The 21421-nt window shown below is 38.6% G+C and overlaps 2 protein-coding genes and 1 pseudogene across 3 annotated transcripts; all 3 read left to right on the top strand.

Annotated features, from left to right (window-relative positions):
* Positions 1-8001: 8001 nt before the first annotated feature.
* LOC147307118 (B2 bradykinin receptor pseudogene) lies at positions 8002-12599 on the top strand (annotated as a pseudogene). Its single transcript, XR_015126437.1, has 3 exons — positions 8002-8155; positions 8365-8452; positions 9949-12599. The product of XR_015126437.1 is annotated as a B2 bradykinin receptor pseudogene (transcript).
* A 4931-nt stretch (positions 12600-17530) lies between these two features.
* LOC147307117 (G protein-coupled receptor 4-like) lies at positions 17531-18729 on the top strand. Its single transcript, XM_086275542.1, has one exon. The coding sequence runs from the start codon at positions 17531-17533 to the stop codon at positions 18470-18472; it is 942 nt and encodes a 313-aa protein (XP_086131668.1). The 3' UTR covers positions 18473-18729.
* A 1524-nt stretch (positions 18730-20253) lies between these two features.
* On the top strand, positions 20254-21219 carry gpr65 (G protein-coupled receptor 65). Its single transcript, XM_086273845.1, has one exon. The coding sequence runs from the start codon at positions 20254-20256 to the stop codon at positions 21217-21219; it is 966 nt and encodes a 321-aa protein (XP_086129971.1).
* Positions 21220-21421: the final 202 nt, after the last annotated feature.

The raw sequence follows: 21421 nt of genomic DNA, 5'->3' as shown, positions 1-21421 counted from the left end.
CCCCAAATATAAAATTTAACATGCATATTATATGGAGATTGAAAATGTGACGTCATTCACGGGTAGAACCGCAAAGGATTCTGGGAACTCGTGGCAAGCGGTACTAGCGCACGCAGGCTTTCAATTAAAATCAGTCACACAGCGATAAAAAGAAACACAAAAATGTCAAGAAGCTGTTGTATTATTAACTGCAATAGCCGGTCGCATGACAGCCACGGGAAGCCGACGGGTAAAGAGATCGGTTGTTATCGGATTATGTCGTTGAAGAGAAATTGTTCGAGCCATGTTTCCGAAGTAACAAAGAGGCGACTGGATTGCAGCCATTCAAAGACCAAATATAACGTCCCAGAACCCTCCAGCTCACAGGTTAGTCTGCTCCAAGCATTTACACAAAGGTCAGTCTGCTGTTGTAGTTAATGCGTCATTTTTCTTAACATAATTGGTGATATAGGTTACAAGCAAGTCTGGCGCTGAACAGAAATTGTCGCGCTATGCTCCTTTATTTATTGTGCATAAATAGTAAATTGTCCTGACACAATATTGCGTTTCGCTTCTGTTATTATGGTACACTGACAAAAACACATACTTTTATTCACAGGATAAAACAGGTTTTTTGTATCACTAATTGCCCAGTACGATTACAGCATACAATATTATTGTCACTGCTACATTTCTGTGATGCTACCAGAAATTATTTCCACTACTAATTAATTACCGTTGAGCTCAAAGGTCCTATTAATAAACGGTTAACGAATGTGTATTTATGACGACGATTTGTGAGACTGGTAAACTTATGATACGTACGATGGTCTTTCGTTCTACACGGTGCATTTCAAGGTCCTGCACCCATCCGTCGGTAAACTGTACCTGGGCTTGTTGCAGTGACCGGAAGTTACTAAACTTCATGAGTGTATGCACTCACTCCAAGAAGCGTATAATTATAAATATGCATATAAATATGCTACGATGAGATAGCTGACTTCATCTAACTAGCAAATGTTGTCCAGGCTACGTTGGTGATACAGTTTTTTTTAATGTGTATGATATTTTTGTCATGCGATTTTAAAGCTGGTCCTACAACCGCATCCAAGAATAACATGCAGCTTATCTCAGAACTGTCGGTGAAAATTATTCTTGGAGCTAGGTTTAATTGAGCTGCATTTTAAAGAGGTGCAATTTCACAATTTGTGTATATTTTCTAAGTTCACTATTTTGTATGTGTTGAGAAAAACACAGATTTTAAAATTACATGGTCTAATATTTACATTTAGCATATAACTGCAACATTATTTTTTCGTTTGTTTTTTTTAAAGACTCGAAAGGACTTGAAATTCAAAGTTTCAGACTTGTGACTTGACTCGGACTTTTACACCAGTGACTTGAGACTCGACTCTGACTTGCCTGACATTACTTGAGACTTGACTTGAGACTTGAGGATAAAGACTTGAGACTTACTTGAGACTTGCAAAACAATGACTTGGTCCCACCTCTGCTAAATGCACATTTAACCTCATAAAAGATCCATATCTAATGATGGAGAGGATGCTGATCATTTTTAGTTTTATCATCCCTGCTATCATCATTTCCTTCTGCACTAGTCAAGTTGTGAGAAACAGTCTAGCAGACGGTTTCAAACTCAGAGAATTAATAAGCAGCTGTCTTGATTTGTGGTTTTTCTTGGCTTAGCTTGCGTCGTCTTCTTTTTGTTAGTGTTCCTGTGATTATTATTGCATTTCTGGGTGCTGTCAGAAATATCACTCCTTCTGGCTTTATTTTAGTTCCTGTAGTGAAGCTCACTTTTTTGTTTCTTCAAGTCTCCAGTAGTCTGCATTTGGGGCAACACTTTTTCCCAGCCCCATACAGTAATTTCATTTGCATGAATATATTCATACAAATGTATTTATTCAAACTTACACACACATATAATGAAGTCTTCAGGATTTTTTAAGTGGCTGCAAAGGTTAGAATATGTATACTCATGACTTGACGTTTCAGGTGATTGTTGGTGTGAAAATGACACTGTGAATTGTAAAGCGCTCTTGGTACGGAAGATAGATAAGATCTCTGTAAATTATGTATCCTGTAAAATACTCAAACAACATTATTTCCTGGAAAAAATGACCATAATCTGAAAGTAAGTATTTTAGAGTTTACATATCTCATATATAACTTTTTCATGATTCATACTAAAATCTGCTTGGTTTTAGCAGATATTCTTTTCATCATTTGCAGCCATTTTCATGTGCAGTTGTGCTCCTGTTTACAAGTGTGGTGATCACGCTGTGGGCAGGGACACAGCTGAACCTAGGTAACCTATGATCCACCGACCTATGATCCTGTGCCTACAGCTTTTTGTGCCACTGACTAAAACTAGATAATGAAAGTTTTGTTAGCCCAGCAAAAACAAGCATCACTACATAACTACACTATCAAATCACAGAGCTTGGATTTTGCCACTGCTTTCTAAAAATTATTATTTTGATTCAGCCTCTTTGGGAACTAATTGAAATATGAGCATTTTGAGTATTTTGTACTGAATATCAGTGTTACTTAAATAGACATGCATCTCTGCATCTCCAGAGTAACAACATAGTAACGACAATATGCCAGAAAAGAGACACTTAAAATGATATCTTTTCTGGTTTTTTGTTTAGAATCCCGTCCAAATTTGGCTCTGTGACAATATCTGGAAACCAAAACAACACAAATGACGAAGTCATTGCACTCCTGATATAATTAGCTTTGTGTAAGCCGTGAGACCAGTTTTCCCGTGCTTCACACGCGTACATCAGTTTGAAGAGGAAAAAGAACTCCACGGGACTCCGATGTGAAAAGATGTAACAAAAAATGTATTCCACAGTTTGCATCTTACAGGAGTGGTCAGGTTTAACTTATCCTCAACAAAATAACCTACTACGGTAGGAAAACCGTGTGGCTCTGTTCTACCCTGCTGCCGCGTATAGCTTATGCCGTGTTAACTCTTTTTCTCTCTCCCCCCTCCCGCACCGCATGCGCTAACCTGCATACATCCGTGATGCCCGGATTTTACTATAAACACGAGTCTTTTAAGGCACATGTATTCATGGTACTACATAACCAAACCAACAGAGCAATAAAATAATTTTAGTTCCACCATAAACATGCATTTACTTCCAAAATTATTAATTACACAAACAAGCTTAACAACAGCGAAATATAAATACTAAAACATATGAACTATCTTAACTTGGCTCCCACAAGCTTGTTGACGGTGATGTTGGCGGTTTCCAGTGTACATGCTGGTCATCAGTGTGCTTGGAATCATCTTTAAGGGTTTTTTGTTGGGGTTTTTGCATTTTTGCTAATGGTATTCTGTGTAAGAAATGGCTATGACTGGCCTTTCAGTGAAATCCTACGCATATAGTCATCAGCTGTTATCTGCATGAATGCGTTCTGCAGCATCTAAGTCCTCATTTTCCTTAGCATAGATCCTTAGGTGGCACTGTTGCACATACTTCGCCAGGAGCGGAAGAGTAGCCTACTGGGGTCTTGACTTGATCATTGCTCATTGAAGTTACAATTTCTCAGTTAGAGAGAACATTAAAAATAAAAGAGAAATGTACCATATTATTCAAGCTCTTAAAAAAGCAGGCCAGTTTAACTGTTTAAAAATTGAGAAGTCCACCACCAACCTGGCATTTCTCCTGGTGTTCCTAATCCACTGCCATTTCACATGAGCAGGATACTAGATTTACTCCAAGACATTCACATTCTCGAGTGTCACATTGTGCAGGTCATCTTCTAACTCATCCTTCTTCTACTGTGTCCTTAACTCCGTTCTCTATGTTAGTGTGGGAAAACCCTTCCAGAAAAGAGCTGAGGTACTCATCCACCAATGAAATAAATAAAACATCCAACTTTATGTCCTCACACGCACACACTGAATTGCAGTATTGAGATATTTTAAGTTAGGACGTGTGCTGTGATGATTTTAAACGATGAATGGGGGATTAAGTATGAGCAAAAAGTACCTAAGATTTGGAAACATGCTGTCATTGTTCCAGTTGCTAAGGGCAGTTCACCTAAGGTACTGAATGATTTTAGGCCTGTGGCTCTGACTTGAGAAGATGATTAAGAAGGAGATTTTAATGCATGTTGAACACCATCTTGACCCCTTCCAGTTCGCCTATAGAGCAGGGAGAGATGTGGAGGATGCTGTTCTCACACTCCTGCATTTCTTGAATAATCATTTCAAGGCCCCTCACACCCATGCAAGATTATTATTTGCTGACTTTTCATCGGCATTCAACACAATTGAACCCTTCTTACTTGCTCACAGACTTTACAGTCATTTTAGGCTTTGCGCTAGTCTGATTGGCTGGCTGACAGACTTTCTGACCAATTGGTCACAATGAGAGTGAATCATGTATTTTCTGACGTGCTCTCCTCCTCTACTGGATCTCCCCAGGGTTGCTGCCTCTCACCCCTTCTGTTCATTCTGAACACAAATGAGTGTTGCAGTAATTTCTCGAACAGACACATCCTGAAGTTTGCTGATGACAAAGTGATCGTCAGTCTTCTTGTGGGGGACGAGTCAGGCCATGGGAAGTTTGTAGATGATTTTGTGGATTGGTGTGATGAGTCCTTCCTTTCACTAAAGACATGATTACTAATTTTAGGAAGTCCTTTTTTAGCTCTTCACCTACTATCATTAAGGCTGCTGATATTGGGATTGTGGACAGTTATAAATATTTAGGTGTGATACTTGACCATAAATTGTGTTTTGAATCTCATGCTGATGCCACTACTAAAAAAGTTCAACAAAGACTGTTCTTTTTGAGGAAAATTATATCCTTTAATGTCTCATCTGAGATGTTCTCTTTGTTTTATAAGTTTAATTGAATCTGTGATGTCTTTTTGTATCGCTGTAACCTGAAAGTGAAGAATAAGAATCGGTTGGGACTTCTGGTAAGAACTGCTCGTAAAATTTCAGGGCGCTGGCAAGATGGACTTTTGGCCATTTACAACAAAAATGTGCTTAGGAAGGCTCTTTCTATTGTTAATTGTTTGAACCATCCACTTCACAGTGAGTTTGAGTTGTTGCCTTCTGGCCACTGCTTTAGAGTACCTTTGAGGAAGACCAAAGACTCCAGGTTTCTTTTATCCCTACTGCATCCCATCTTCTTAATGGCAAATAACCGTCCTGTGACTTTCTATTACTATTACTGTCATTATTATTTTATATTCTTGTTTTGTTTACGTTGATGTTGCATGCTGCTAAACTAATTTCCCCTTATGGTATAATAAAGAATTTGAATTGAATTGAATTGAATTGAATTGAAAGCATTTGATAAAATATCATTTAAAAATACCTCAGTGATCCTGTTACACGGGTTCTAATGAAACACTGTCAGGGTGCACGCCATCAAAGGCTTCATGAGTTACTAAACCACTCAGTATATCTGCAAGGCCATCAGTGTCTTATATGACATCTCTAACTTTTTTTTTAATAGCATCAAAGAAACACTAATAGAAAATCAGTGTAATGTAAATATATTACATATCATAAGCCTAATTTAATCTCATGCAGGCCAAATAACAAAGGTACTGTTAATTGTATAGCTTCATAAATACCAATAATTTTGGACTTAATCAAATTTACATAGTTGATCATAGTCAATGTACTTACAATATTTAAAAGTATTTTCTCTTTCATGTTGAAACTATAGGAAAGCTAATGAAATGCCGACAACCAGGTTTCGCTTTGTTGGCTTTTTTTTAAGCAAAAAAATATATATATCATCACCTGAAATAAAGGTAGATTTAAGTTACTGCATTAGGATTTGTTTCTCTACAAATATGACAGTTTGTAAAGAAATGAAAGTTTAAATATGTAGAAATTTCAAACAAGAAGCAAGGGATGGTGCAGAGTTATCTTATGTATAAGGCCCGAGTTCTGCACCACTATAAATAAAGACAGAGTCAGACAGAGTGTGAGAGAGTTCAACACACACCCCCATCTCTGATCCCACAGTGTCTTTGAAAACGTAAATACTTTGTAAATTGTCAGCAGCAGCATGTTTAAAGACAACTTTGGAACTCTTGTGGACACGTCAATGATTTCCGAGAAAATACTACAAAAATAAATAGTGCAAACTGCTACACTGTTGAGGCTCAAAAGTGCCAAAATTAAATGAATATTATTAAATGAATAAATAGATCATTATGTCATGTGCCATTAATTATTTAAAATAGTAAATGATGCATCATTAATTACACGTCTTTAAATGTGTGATTGATTAATTAATTTCGTTTATGTAAAAACACATTTAATTTGTTTCATTTGAGGTGGTTAGCAGGATCTGTTGTTTGTGCATTCAGTCACTGCTTACTAAGCAGAAAAACTGCAAAAAGCTGTTAATGAATGCAGATGAAAGTGATAATGACCAAACCATTGTCACATGAGGGACGCCAAATGAGCAGCATAAAGTGGTCGTTAAACTGAGTCAGGAGCAAAGTGATATATAAAGTAGTAGACATCAAAAACACCAGGAAAATTAGAAGTAAGACATAATTATCTGTAGGGACAAGGTCAGTCATCAGATCAGGCAAAATTACAGGCCAAAAGTTGACAAGCACATTGACTGAGGACAATAAGATTGTCCTTGGACTTATTTCTGGTGTGCCGACAGCTATTAGAGCTGAGCAGACAAAAGAAAATATAGCAGTCTCTATGGTAACCAAGGCACAGCACTTAAAGACAAGAGGAAATAGAGATTAATGTGACAGTTTAGCTGTAATGCTAAAGTGTGTGTGGGGGGGGGGCAAAAGCAATGTTTTTAAAGGGTATATGAGCTATGCACTTAGACATTATACATCCCCAGAGGTTTTAAGGGCCAAAATTATATTAATGGCACATTGCTGCTGTGTGTAAAGGAAAACAAAGTTCAAGTGCTAGTACTGTGGAGGACAGCACATCTCAGATTACTGTGGCTGTGAGGCATGTACTGCAGCAGTGGTGGAAAAAAAGAATCAGTGAAAAGAGCGTCCATGCAGTCACACTTAACGAGATCAACATTTAACTATACAGCTTATATGTCAGCATCACATTGAAAACTGTTTAAAGCTACTGGAAACTTCTCCACTGGCAGCTGTATTGGATATTGGATAAATGCTACTTAAAATTGGGAGTTAAGTTTCCGCTTACATATTGGTTCAAAGTCGAGGGGCATAACGAGAAGAAAAGGCAATCTTGCTGTAGTGCTGGGAGTGTCGTAAAATTTACTTTATGAGTTTTGGATGGGTTTCAAAAGTAACAGGAAAGTCCAATCATTCTTCTGTTAAGTCCATAGCAACTGAGATGGTTTAAAGAACCTGAACTGGTTCTGGTTGCACAGTGTCATTCCTCAGCTCCAAATAACTGTTAATAAACAAATGAAAAAAATTTGAATACACATGGTGTAGCTATAATATAACATTTATGGGGGGGTAAAGTTATTATCGGAAAGTTTATCAGCACTTCAAGGTTCAAGGTTACTTTATTTTCATTTAGATGTTTCCTTATGTACATGACAATGTAGCAGCACAGTAGGGCAGAATAGTGCTGGTGGAATTAATGAGGTATGAAGTTCACCAGTCTTACCGTCTTCTTGAGTAGAAGCTGCAATTGAACCTTGTTGTTTTGGTCTTGATAATCCACCTCCCGCCAAAACCCACATGGTAAGACAATTTATCGGTTTCTTCAATGGAAATGATTGTGGTACGAGTATATACATACACACACACACACACACACACACACACACACACACACACACACACACTATATATATATATATATATATATATATATATATATATATATATATATATATATATATATATATATATATATATATATATATATATATATATATATATATAATTTCCGTTGAATTAATGATATGAAATGTTTATTTATTTCATTCCGGCACGTTAGGCCCTCCGTACCACAACGGTACTTAAACAGAGAAAAGGGAGGGATTGACCGAAGTGTGTGGCAGCAGCGCGAGCCATCGGTTTACTTTCCCCTCGAAGTCAGCGACAGCCACAGTCAGTAGCACAAGGTGTTGGGTGTGTATAGTTGATTTTTGGGACGCTTTCTTTTTTACCTAGAGGACAGACTCTTGCGTACAAGGTATGAACAAACTTGTTTTTTACTTTTCTGTCTGTGTTTTTTTTTTTTTTTTTTCTTTACCTTTTTTCTTCTGCAGTTTAAGGTTAATTAAATCATAACTACTACTTAACAGTGTGCATAATGATTTATAATGAAAAGTGTTTTCTGCTTTATATCATTACTTGTGACAAATAACAACAAAGTTTTGAGTTAATATTCTGGCTGTGCAGGTTATGAACTCTGTCAGGTGTAACTGCAGATTCTTAACTGGATTTGTCTCAACACGTTTAGCGTTTTGAGAACCTTTAACCAAAACGAGTAAGTACGATTAAACATTTAGACTAATACAAACACACACACATGATAACGAGTTTTTGTTTTTTGCCACTTTGTTTTGTTTTTAAGCGTTCATGCATTTCAGTTAAAATTGTTTTAAAGCTGCTGAGAAAACATACAGAAACTGTGGATGCCCCGCAGTTATACAGTGGAGGCGACATGCAGGCAAAATGTTGTTGGATTGGTGCTGATAACCGTTAATCATCCTTTTGTGCAATTGCTTTTCATATTATGCAGCGTTAAGTGACAGATATGGAAAAGTTCTGCATTCAATGTGGTTTCTGTTTTGCTGAACTGCAGTAAGTTCAAAATGTGAATACCTTTGGGTTGTTATCGTTTATGTGCAAAAACAAATACAAAATACTACATAGGCGTGGGGGACAGGGGGGTGTTAGAATTAAGTACTTTTAATACAAAAAAAGTTTTAAAAGCAACAAAAACAAAGAAAATTGATTTTCTATGAAAGATTGAGGTGTTGTTTTTTTTGAGGAGGGTTTTTTTTTTGTTTTTGTTTGTTTGTTTACTATTTTAAATGTCTAGGCAAGGGGGAAAAATCAGTTGATTTTTATTTATTTAGCACCAGTTTGCACAAACTGTTCCCTTAAGGTCTTTATAGTGAAAGCTGAAGACTATGATGGAGAAAAACCTGACACGCATACAAGTCCCTGGGGGGAAACACTTCTTTGAGACAGGAAGAGGCCTTTGGCAAACCCCGATTCAGGAAGGGCTAGCCATCTTTACTGTGAATAGTTGGGAGATGAGTGGAAAAAGAAGAGAAACAAGTGGTTCATGGGTAAGCAAAGGAAAACACAAACTATGGTAGAAAGTAGATTAAAGTTTATGAGAAATAGAAGGAAAATACGTTGTGCATCATAGTAAGTTGTCTAATTGGATGAGCCTAGAGCAACTTCAGTGTTATGCTTGGCAGTACAGTGGTGCAGTGGTAAGCTCTGCTGCTTCAAAGTACAAAGCTATTGGGTTCAAATCCAGTCAGGGACCTTTTGCATAGTGTTTCTATCCTCTCACTGGGTACTCTGGGTTCCTCCCACACTCCCTGAATTGAATAAGTGATGGCAAAAAAGTATGAATGGTTTGCCGTCACCTGAACCAACCCTAATCGCAAGGGTTGTTTTTGTTTTGATTTTTTTTTTTTTTTTTTTTTTTAAAGAGAGGCTTTAATCCTAATAACAAAACTAAGAAAATTAACTCTTGTCATTGTTTTTGAATTTTAGTAAGGGTTTAGAGATGGTGAGAAAAGTTCATTAAATAAATAAATTTAAAAAATGATTTTCTTTCAGGAGTCACCAAAACAGGTTCTGTGCCTGAACTTGCCACAGTGTTTATTTATTAGGAACGAACTGGAAATACAGCAACAGCTTTTGCATTATGAGTTTTGATGACAATGAAGTATATCGCTGTGTTCCATATAACATAGCATTTCATAATGTTTTACCTGTGTTGCTGTCCTCTCTCTGCAGCATCCGTTCCAACTCTTACTCTGTCAAGATGTCTGGAGACCAAAGTAACACAGGAGAAGACCATTGTATTCCTGAAGACAACAGCTTGGTCTTCACTCTGGTTCCACCCTACATCCTGGTCATCAGTGTGCTTGGAATCATCTTTAATGTGTTTGTGCTGATGGTTTTCTGCCTCCACAAGAAGGCCTGCACTGTGGCTGAGATATACCTCAGCAACCTGGCTGGAGCTGACCTTGCTCTGGTGTGCTGTTTGCCCTTCTGGGCTGAATATACAAGAAAGGGATTTGACTGGCCTTTCAGTGAAAGCCTGTGCAAAGTGACATCAGCTGTTATCTACATGAATGCGTTCTGTAGCATTTACTTCCTTGTTATGGTTAGCATAGATCGTTATGTGGCACTGGTGCACCCACTTTCCCATGAGAGGATACGCCGGCCGTTTTATGCCAAACTGGGATGTCTGTTTGTGTGGGGTCTTGGCTTGGTCTTTGCTCTCCCCATATTCATCTACAGGAAGTTAAAATTCAACTCTGTTAAATCTTACTCACTGTTCACTTAACCTAACTTTTCCAGAGCAATATCTGGCATCTGAGGTGACAACCATAACATTCAGCTTCATCGTCCCTGTTATCATTATTTTGTTCTGCACTGTCAAAATTATTCAAACTCTGAGAAAGAGGCTAATGGAGGTTTTAAACATTCAGAAAACGGATCAGAAGGCCACCACTCTCATCCTGGCAGTTCTCCTGGCATTCCTGATCTGCTGGGTGCCATTCCACGTGACAAAGATACTAGATATGCTCCAAAACACTGGCATTCTGAAATGCCACATCACACTGACCATCGTCCAACAGATCTCTACGTACTTTGCCTTCTTCAACAGTGTCCTTAACCCCATTCTCTACGTCTTAGTAGGGAAAACTTTCCAGAAACGAGCAAAGGAACTCTTCATATTGTGGAACAAGACTCGAACAGCATCTTTCAGCCGACTGTCCCCACGCCTGACAAGTTTTAAATTGTGATCATAGCTCAACGTGATATGCGGGACTGCGATCTTTTGGATGTGTGCTGTGATGGTTTACCCAGTTAAATGGACAATTATTTACTCAGGCAAGGAGAAAAATGTTGTTTTTGTAATCTGAATGTTTGTTGTTTTTTGTTTAACATTGTGCATGCATTACTTTTTCTTCAGAAAGGGATATTTAGCCATAACATGTTTATTTCCTAGAGGTGATACTGAAAGGCTCTCAGTCTGACTCTGCTTGGTGTAGTGAAGTCTGAGCGTTCTTTGACCGTCTAAAGATAACAAGCAAGTCGCCTGAAATGTGATTCATGCAACACTCCTGAAGTTAAAGAATGAAAATACACTGTTAGAAGAAAAGTCACCTTTTTATTGTCTTGGGCTTTGTTCCATGTTTCGTCAGACTCTGACAGAGGAGTGAATAACAGGAGACATTACCTCATACCTCAAACAAGTTTTGTTTTACCAACCGTCCATGAACCCGTATCTGTTTAGATGTCACATTTTGAAAAATATAATTATAAAACTATAATTGCAAATAATTACATTTAAGGCCATATTTGAGCTTTTGTTTGTGCTAAATTTCAATGAAGTTAAAATTCAATGGCAAGTAAGGGTGTGGTTGTTCTTCAAAACCAGTGATCCAGTATAGCTTTCTCTTGACATCCTGTTGACATTCGTAGCATGACAGGATATGAGGCTCAAATTTCAAATGTGTCATTCTACTGCTCATCCTCTAATTGATATCTATTAGACACAATTTCAGATTTAATGCCATAATAACCCTGCTTCATAATTGAATAGCATTCCCACCTTTATTTTATATTGCACATGTGATAAACACAAGCTGAGATAATGAAACAAATATGCAAAAGAGACTGCAGCAGTTTAACAGTGTTTATACTATTAACATAATATTTGCATGGTTAGATTTTCCACTTCACTCGTGTGCATGGTTATGTAGTTGGAGTGCTCTGTGCTGTGGCATGATGCAGATTTACTGCTACCAACTTGGATTGTTTCAGTGATGAACTTAAAGTTCAAAGAGGGATTTTTTTTCTTTGCATTATATTAAAGTATTGTGCTTCTATTCCCATTGCATCAAAAAGAAACTCTGCGTGTATATATGTAAGGGTTTTAACCTCCTAAGACCTGAACTCTTTCATGGCATGCATTTTTAATTTCTCTTTGGGCTGATTGGGACCTGATGATTGTAAAAAAAAAAAAAAACAAAGAATTATGTGATTTTTTTTTTTTTTTTTTTTTTTTTTTTTTTTTTTACCTGATTTTCATTTCTAAGAAAAATGAGATCCACATATGAGGACATTCGCTTTAAATTTTGATAGAACAGTAGCAGTATGTCCTCACAAGTGGATATCGGGGCCTTGTAGAGGAAAAAAAAAAATGTGGTATTGTGGTCTGGACAACCCTAAAATGTGATGTCCACATATGTTGACGCCAGGTCCTAGGAGCTTAAATTTACAGTTTAAATACAATTAACAATGCTTTAAGTAGTTTATTTATGGTTTAAAATCACAGATCACTGCTGGACACTGAAATGCATACCTCTTTTTCACAGCACTTAATGTAACACTCAATATTAATCACTTGTAGACAATAAATTAATAAAACGTTCCAGACTTTTGTTGTCCCCTGTGGTGTGGTTCTTTGTTATTTTTAATGCTTCTTTAAGCTGTCCATCACGAGTCTTACACTTTTTAAAAACAAGTCTGTATCTTCTACAGGGAGTGCAGAATTATTAGGCAAGTTGTATTTTTGAGGAATAATGTTATTATTGAACAACAACCATGTTCTCAATGAACCCAAAAAACTCATTAATATCAAAGCTGAATGTTTTTGGAAGTTGTTTTTAGTTTTAGCTGTTTTAGGGGGATATCTGTGTGTGCAGGTGACTATTACTGTGCATAATTATTAGGCAACTTAGCAAAAAACAAACATATACCCATTTCAATTATTTATTTTCACCAGTGAAACCAATATAGCATCTCCACATTCACAAATATACATTTCTGACATTCAAAAACAAAACAAAAACAAATCAGCGACCAATATAGCCACCTTTCTTTGCAAGGACACTCAAAAGCCTACCATCCATGGATTCTGTCAGTGTTTTGATCTGTTCACCATCAACATTGCGTGCAGCAGCAACCACAGCCTCCCAGACACTGTTCAGAGAGGTGTACTGTTTTCCCTCCTTGTAAATCTCACATTTGATGATAGACCACAGGTTCTCAATGGGGTTGAGCTCAGGTGAACAAGGAGGCCATGTCATTAGTTTTTCTTCTTTTATACCCTTTCTTGCCAGCCACGCTGTGGAGTACTTGGACGCGTGTGATGGAGCATTGTCCTGCATGAAAATCATGTTTTTCTTGAAGGATGCAGACTTCTTCCTGTACCACTGCTTGAAGAAGGTGTCTTCCAGAAACTGGCAGTAGGACTGGGAGTTGAGCTTGACTCCATCCTCAACCCGAAAAGGCCCCACAAGCTCATCTTTGATGATACCAGCCCAAACCAGTACTCCACCTCCACCTTGCTGGCGTCTGAGTCGGACTGGAGCTCTCTGCCCTTTACCAATCCAGCCACGGGCCCATCCATCTGGCCCATCAAGACTCACTCTCATGTCATCAGTCCATAAAACCTTAGAAAAACCAGTCTTGACGTTTCAGCTTGTGTGTCTTGTTCAGTGGTGGTCGTCTTTCAGCCTTTCTTACCTTGGCCATGTCTCTGAGTATTGCACACCTTGTGCTTTTGGGCACTCCAGTGATGTTGCAGCTCTGAAATATGGCCAAACTGGTGGCAAGTGGCATCTTGGCAGCTGCACGCTTGACTTTTCTCAGTTCATGGGCAGTTATTTTGCGCCTTGGTTTTTCCACACGCTTCTTGCGACCCTGTTGACTATTTTGAATGAAACGCTTGATTGTTCGATGATCACGCTTCAGAAGCTTTGCAATTTTGAGACTGCTGCATCCCTCTGCAAGATATCTCACTATTTTTGACTTTTCTGAGCCTGTCAAGTCCTTCTTTTGACCCATTTTGCCAAAGGAAAGGACGTTGCCTAATAATTATGCACACCTGATATAGGGTGTTGATGTCATTAGACCACACCCCTTCTCATTACAGAGATGCACATCACCTAATATGCTTAATTGGTAGTAGGCTTTCGAGCCTATACAGCTTGGAGTAAGACAACATGCATGAAGAGGATGATGTGGACAAAATACTCATTTGCCTAATAATTCTGCACTCCCTGTATACTTCAGGTTCAGTGAGCTGTTAAAAGTAGCTGTTCTCAATCTGTGGCATGAGCCCCCCCTGGTGGGCCAGTGACTACAAGTGAGGATGTGGACAAAAAGTATGGAAGTAAACAAAGCTTGAGTAGGAAAAATTAACATTTTGCAGATTTATAAGCGGTCTGCAGTTACTTTATATCTGTGCAATGTCAAATTCTATTATTAGAAACCACCAAAACATTTTAAATAAAATGCACTTCCTAAATTTTGCCACAGTTAAATGTCTGTGTTCCACTACATGGGACATTTAGAGCAGATCTGGCCACAAATCAGAGATGGCATGAGTTTTATACACTGGACAGCAGCAACTCCAACAAGCCTTTATTTGGTAAGCAGGAACCAGCTCTCTATGCAAGATATGTGGTTAGTGGGCTGTCTATGCCTGCTTTGTCTCAAGAGTGCACATTGCAATATCCCGAGGTGGGAAGTAACGAAGAACAAAATATTTTGTTACTGCACTTAAATTTTTCAGGAGGCTGTACTTCACTTGAGTATTTATTTTTCTGACCGCTTTTTACTCCTTACATTTTTAAACAAATTTCTGTTCTTTCACTTTTTACATGTTCACAACAGGCTCATTACTTTTGGTTTAACAGATTTGAAGGCAGTTATTTTTAGGTCACTGTGGGACTTCAAACAGGAAACAGATTAAAGCCTAAACAGTAACACATGAAAGGCAGTCCTGTTCACCTATTAATCAACAGGGTATGTGGCACACAAAGAGATGGCACAGCACCATGACAACTGCAGGTGTCCACAAGTTGTGGTTGCAGAACTTCAGTATCCAGCTGGCCCTGCAGGGGCCAGTTCAGAGGGAACTGTGGTGAATTCAAAGTAAAGTGCGGTGTGTGACTGCTGTGTGGCTGTGGTTTCATGGTCAGAGTTAAGTTGCATTAAGTGTAGCAGAGATGAATTTGAAGTTAAGCTGATGATGCTTAGATTCAATCAATGATTCCACCTTCATGCCACCTAGGAGAGAAAAAAAAAAAAAAAAAAAAAAGACAGCACGTAGTGTACTGTCAGCGTAGAGAATGGAAATACAGGACAACGCATGAAACATCTGCAGACATCTTGTTGAATTCAGTTGTGTACATCCAAAAACAGCAGCAGATCAGGTTATCAGAGCCTGTACACCAAGAAAATCTACTGGAGCCCACAATAGAAATTATTGTGAGTTGTGACTTCCCCCCCCCAAATTGAGCAGTTAAAGCAGATTTTAGGGCTCCCCTGCCTACCGAATCCCACAAACCTCTTCCCTACTCATTTTCCCGTTTAGAAGCAAAGTCACCCTCTACAATATAGGCAACAGAAAATAAAGCTTTTTTTTTTCGTTACTTTACTGATTCAAGCCGAGTACCTTTGTTAATGTGGTGGCACGAAGGAGGATAACCAGTTAAGGAGACCACAGGATGTTGACAACGCCACCTGGGGAGGGAGTTACACCCCAGGAAAGATTTCTATAGCCAATGTAAATGTTACACTAGCTACCAAAGCCCACAGGCTCGTTATTAATAGCAGAGGTGAGGCTGATCAATTTTACAAATCAAAATTTATTACGGAAAATACTAAAAAACAGAACTGTAAAATCAGAAAAGTTCTTAAGGTAACAGGGCTGAGACCGCAAGACTGTCAATTAGAAGACTTTATTAACAAACAGTGATTAAAATGACCAGGCTCGCTGTCACGATGCTACCCTAGAACAATAACAGCTCAATAAAATAACTAAACAAATAGTGGAGAACGACGACTTGAGGAGGCAACCTAGAGGAGTTCCCAAGGGTGCCACCAATTACTGACCCGTATAGTTCCACTGCAAACCTCACTGTCACTCACACTGAAATCTAAATGATGCAGTCTACCTATGCCCGGTGTGTACACTCTCACACATCGGGGAGGGGATTCCATCTCACGTGCCTAGCCCCTCAACAAGCGGCCGCACCTCCACTAAAGCAACAAAACAAAGCATAAAACGTTAAACAAATTAATAAAAGAGAAATAAAACAAACACACCCTAAGATACAGTTATTTATAAACGCAAGATTAAAATATATCAAACAATTCCGAGTAAAAGACTATAAAGCCAGGAGTCAGTCAAGGCCAGTCCATAAGATGACAACAGGCCACAACAAGACAGAATAAAAGCGAACAAGACTGAACAAGACAGCAGCAGTATGGCACAATTCTGTAACAAAAGAGGGAAACAGTCGTCAAGTTCCACCCTTGACGACTGAGTCCCACTTAACACTCTCTAAGGGCAGTACTAGAATGAGCGGCTTTCCTGAAGAAATCAAACCGCTCTGCAACGCTTAACCACTTAACGCGCTTAGCCACCTTGGATAGAACAGACTACCAAATGCCTCCGTGCATAGTGAAGCGCAGCTGTTTCTTATAAGGCCGCTAATTATCAGCTGGGAAGGTGTGGATGTCAGTGCTGCATTCGCGGACATCACGTAAAATCGTACTCAAAATCTACTTCACTACATTAAAATTAGATTTTAGACTTAAATAAACGCAGTATTCCTATTTTCTTTTTCACTTTCAGAAGTTGAATTAATCAACCAGAATCAGCATACTTTATTAATCCCTAAGGAAATTATGTGGGTTACAGTTGCTGCAGTATAAATAACAGTAACAGAAACAGACTACACTATTTAACAATAGCATATGTTACACATTTAAGACATTTAAGCAATAGCCCAATATACACAGATCACTCAATAATAAATATCAAGGATTGACAGAGTTGATTATAAATAAATATCAAGAACGTTAACAGGAATATTACAGAGTAGAAAAGAGCGTGTGCAAAAAGGATGTAACTGTTGCAGTGTTTACAGTGGCCATATCCCACTTTAGTCCTCTGAGCTACACTGGCAGAACGCCATGACATGCAAATATATGCTGTTCCTGGAAAGTTATACAGAGTGTATAGAATGGGGACACTCTAATAAAGTAAATGATACATTTTGGCACATTTAGAACAGTCCCACGGTTTAAAAAACACAAACATATACTTGTGAAGTGTTTTCTAATTCTGTTGCATTTGTGGGATTTTACATTCACCTGTACTCAGACACGGAATTAAGAAACTTGATGAGCACATTTTGCTTAGTACTATAAAAACAGGACAGCTTCCGTAAATCATCAAACACTGTTTTTATTTTGAGCACAACAACACTTCCCCATTATTTGCATTTTCAGATCTCGAATCGAATGAGCTTCCCATTCGGGCTTCAGTCACCGCTGTGTCAGGATGGACTCGACAATCACCAACAACACAAACTCATGCACGGCTAACTCCTCGGTGCAGAGGTACATGTATCCAACGGCGTACTCTCTTTTTTTTAGTGTGGGCTTTCCAGCCAACTGCCTGTCTCTGTATGTGGCCTGGATGCTGATGAAGAAGGGGAACAGCATGGCAGTCTATCTTGTCAGCCTGTGCATTTCTGACCTACTATACACAGTCACTCTGCCTATTTGGATAGTACAGGCCATGGGGCAACACATAGGTGACGAACTTTGCAACCTCATGGCTGTAATCATGTACAACAGCTTTTTTGTTGGTTCTGGTCTCCTTTGCTGCATCTGTGCTGATCGCTATCTGGCAGTGGTCTACCCACTCCACTTTAACTGGATCAGGGAGGTGAGGACAGCAGTGCTTGTGAGTATAGCTGTCTGGGCTTTGGAGATTGCCATCCACATTGTCTTACTTCACCACATGGGGGCGCTGCAAGCTTCAAGATACTTGTGTGATCAGCAGATACCCATGACACAAGAAGATGCCGCTGTTGCCCTTACAAGGTTCGCCTTGAGTTTCTTGGTTCCTACCTTCATCATGACTTTTTGCTATCATAACATCATGCGCTCTATCAAATGTAACACCTCCATCCAAGTGGAAGACCGCAGGAAAGTGGGATGGCTGTTATTGCTACTCCTTCTAACCTACATAGTGTCTTTTATGCCCTACCAGTTGGTCATGCTGCTCAGGGCTATACTGGAGCCTGGGTCCTGCGTCTGGGCAACTAGGCTCAAAAGTGCATTCATGGTGACAGTTGCCACCACAACGCTAAACAGTACACTGGATCCTATAATATACTGTCTAATCAATGAGAGCGCAAAGACAGAGATTAAGAAAACTGCACAAAATGTGAGGTGGCTTTTTATGCGTGGAAAGCACAGTGATAGCTCTGTTTGAATGATTTCTTTCCCCTTCTTTCAACATAAAATGTAAATATAATGAAAATCTAACTATTATTTGGGGCTGTGCAACCTATATGTAACCTACATGTGATCTAAGTTTAGGCATATTAATTATTTTTTTTATTTCTTCTGTATATTTGTCTTTAATGTGATGTTTAATTTTAACTGTGATTTGTGTAATTTGAAATATTTGGCTGTGGTGTTAATAGTTTCATTTTGATCCAGTGTTCAGTATTATTGTGTATCACTGCACTTGAATATTTGAGTGTATTTTTGCACAAAGAGAAGCACACTGTGGAATTTTCCTACTAACCACTTGTATTTATAACACATTTATTCATGCTTCCATGAGATACTAATAAAAAAAAGCATCTGTTCTTTTAGAGCGTGCAGTCATTGAAACAAAACCATAAAGACATATCTGCGCTGTTCAAACAACGAGCTGAAAAGACATCTGTCACTTTATGGGACGATTATTGGACGATTATTACCTGAGTTCATGTCTGTTGACACGCCAAACAGAGACACACACTTTCATATGGGCTTAAATTAAAATTACCTGGTCCTGTAGTTTGTTTTGTCATATCCTGTCACCCAGTAAATGATACAGTTGTTAAGGATAAAATGCAGCAGCTGCTGACCCTTCCTCTTCTTTCTAGCAGATTGATTAAGCGGTGAAGACGAAGAAACAGAATACGTCAGCCTTTCATCTGTTTTATTGGTTTTATTCTAAGAATTTATAGAAATTTGAGTGGAAATACAACTTGATACAGAGTAAGTACTTTGTTAATATGACTTTATGGTTTAAAGGAATACTATAAAAAAAAATTTAACAAGCCCCTATCAAATAATTCCATTGCAATAAAAATGTGACCTTAGGATTTTCTATCATGTTGCAATATAACTGAGAATTTAGAGTACTTAGGAAAAGTTGTATTTGCAACTTTTCACATGTTTTTCGTGGTAGACAATATCAGGAAATGTAACTGTGAGGAAAAGTGAAACACAGTGCCAGTGTAGCAAGCTTGTTCATTGAAATAGCACACAACCAAAGCCTAAACAAATCTTGTAAAAATGACAGGAAATTGTTTTACAGTAAGGTATATGGTGAAACGTGATAACAGGGAAACAGACACGAATGAGTTTGTTACAGGGGAATTGACATAGGAAAAAAAAAAACTCTAAAGCAACCAGGAACTGAGAACAAGACTAAATGGGGAAATATATATAGAACAATATAAACAAAAATAAATGGTTACTAAGGAAAAAGTGGGGTCGGGGCAAATAAAGCAAACTAAGAGCGAACAGAAAATATTCAAATATAACTAAAAACTCCATGAACTCAAAACACTGGGTAAACAACCCAATGCTGCAAAAGCGAGGCTATTGTAACAATTTAATTGCACTTGCATAAGGTTGACTCACACTCATGCTGAATGTCAAATCAATCCGCACAATTGAAACACTCTGCCTTTTAATCTTAAACTACCAAAACAAAAGGGCTTACACTAAACAGCATCTTTCAACTATTCTTTCTAAGTAGTAAATTTTCCTCTTTTTAAAAAAATAGTGCATAGGTAGAGTTCTCCATTTTCACATTCCATTGATAATTTGTAGTTCCCAGTGGTGTCAGACTTGCCAACTTTAAAAAGTCCTTTCATGAGTTGAGATGTAGTCATGTGGCAGGTCTGTGAACTTGGTAGAGACTCTTACAGGTATTGTGTATTTACATCCATTCATGTATTGCTTCCTTATTTTTCTACAAGGTGTAAGCATATGAACACAACCTCTACAATGGAAAACTCAACCTTGACCAGTAATCATTCAGAATGTAACCTGGTCGACGATGCAGCCGGGAGAAGTTCATTTCTGTTGTTCTACATGGCTGTCGTTGCCATCGCCATCCCTTCCAACACCTTCTTCCTCTACGTATCCTGGCAGCACATTAGAAGGAGGAACGAGCTCGGTGTGTATCTGTTCAGTCTGGCGCTGAGTGACCTAACCTTCACTGTTTGTTTTATTCTCTGGTTGGACTTCCTGTGGCGAGGAGTTTGGATCCATGGGCGTTATGTTTGTGTGATGTCCATATACATTCTCTTCACCAACTTCTACACCAGCGAAGCTCTCCTCTGCTGCATTGCAGTTGACCGCTACTTAGCAGTGGTTCACCCATTAAAGTGCAGATGGTGGAGGAAAGTTAGCACTGCAGCAGCAGTCACTGTTACCATTTGGTTGTTGGTGGTCTGTTTCAACACCAGCACCATCTCCTGGGAGGACTCATACCATGAAAAGAAAAACTTTTCAGTGTGCTTTGACATTTTTAGTCCACTGTCAGCGACTCTCCTCCGGGCTAATGTAATGCGCTTCTTTCTGGGGTTTATTATTCCAGTTCTCCTAGTGTTCTTTTCCACCTGGAGGATTTGCACAGCTGTAAAATCCAATCAGGCCACTGACAAGCAGGAACAAAAGCAGATTTTAAAGCTATTAACATTGGTTCTTCTTGGCCTTTTGTTCTGCTTCGGACCTATTCATGTCATGATGCTTCTTCGCATACTGGTTAATGACTGCAGGAACATTGCATGGATCCTCTATCCCTACAAGATCAGCGTTGCCCTATCAAGCCTTAACTGTCTTGCCGACCCACTGCTTTACTGCTTCATTACTAGCACAGGACAGGCATGTGCCAGTCAGATTGTCCTCTTTTTGCAGGAAAAGAAGAGAGGAATTCTGTTACCTATTTAACCATAGGGATTGAGGCATATAAAACTTTTTGTCAGTAAGGTTATGCAAAAAAATACCAGCAGAATTTCACTGAACTTTGTGGATTGGTGGAGCATGGCTAAAAATAACAAAAAAGGCATTCAGAGAGCACATCTTTTGCAGAGTTCAGTGCAGTTTTGCAGTTTTAGAGGAAATGATCGGGAGCTTTTTTTTATTATCCTAT

Source organism: Aulonocara sp. 'chitande type north' Nkhata Bay, linkage group LG19, assembly GCF_057382095.1.
Source record: "Aulonocara sp. 'chitande type north' Nkhata Bay isolate Kocher_YH1m ecotype deep benthic linkage group LG19, A_spYH_male_GT1.1, whole genome shotgun sequence".
Lineage (NCBI taxonomy): Eukaryota > Metazoa > Chordata > Actinopteri > Cichliformes > Cichlidae > Aulonocara > Aulonocara sp. 'chitande type north' Nkhata Bay.
The sequence above is the reverse complement of the archived record's forward strand: the minus strand, read 5'-3'. Positions and strand labels throughout refer to the sequence as shown.

What these genes read in the sequence shown, in the direction of transcription:
- LOC147307117 (XM_086275542.1), top strand. Translation starts at nt 17,531, where the DNA reads ATGGACTCGACAATCACCAACAACACAAACTCATGCACGGCTAACTCC.
- gpr65 (XM_086273845.1), top strand. Translation starts at nt 20,254, where the DNA reads ATGAACACAACCTCTACAATGGAAAACTCAACCTTGACCAGTAATCAT.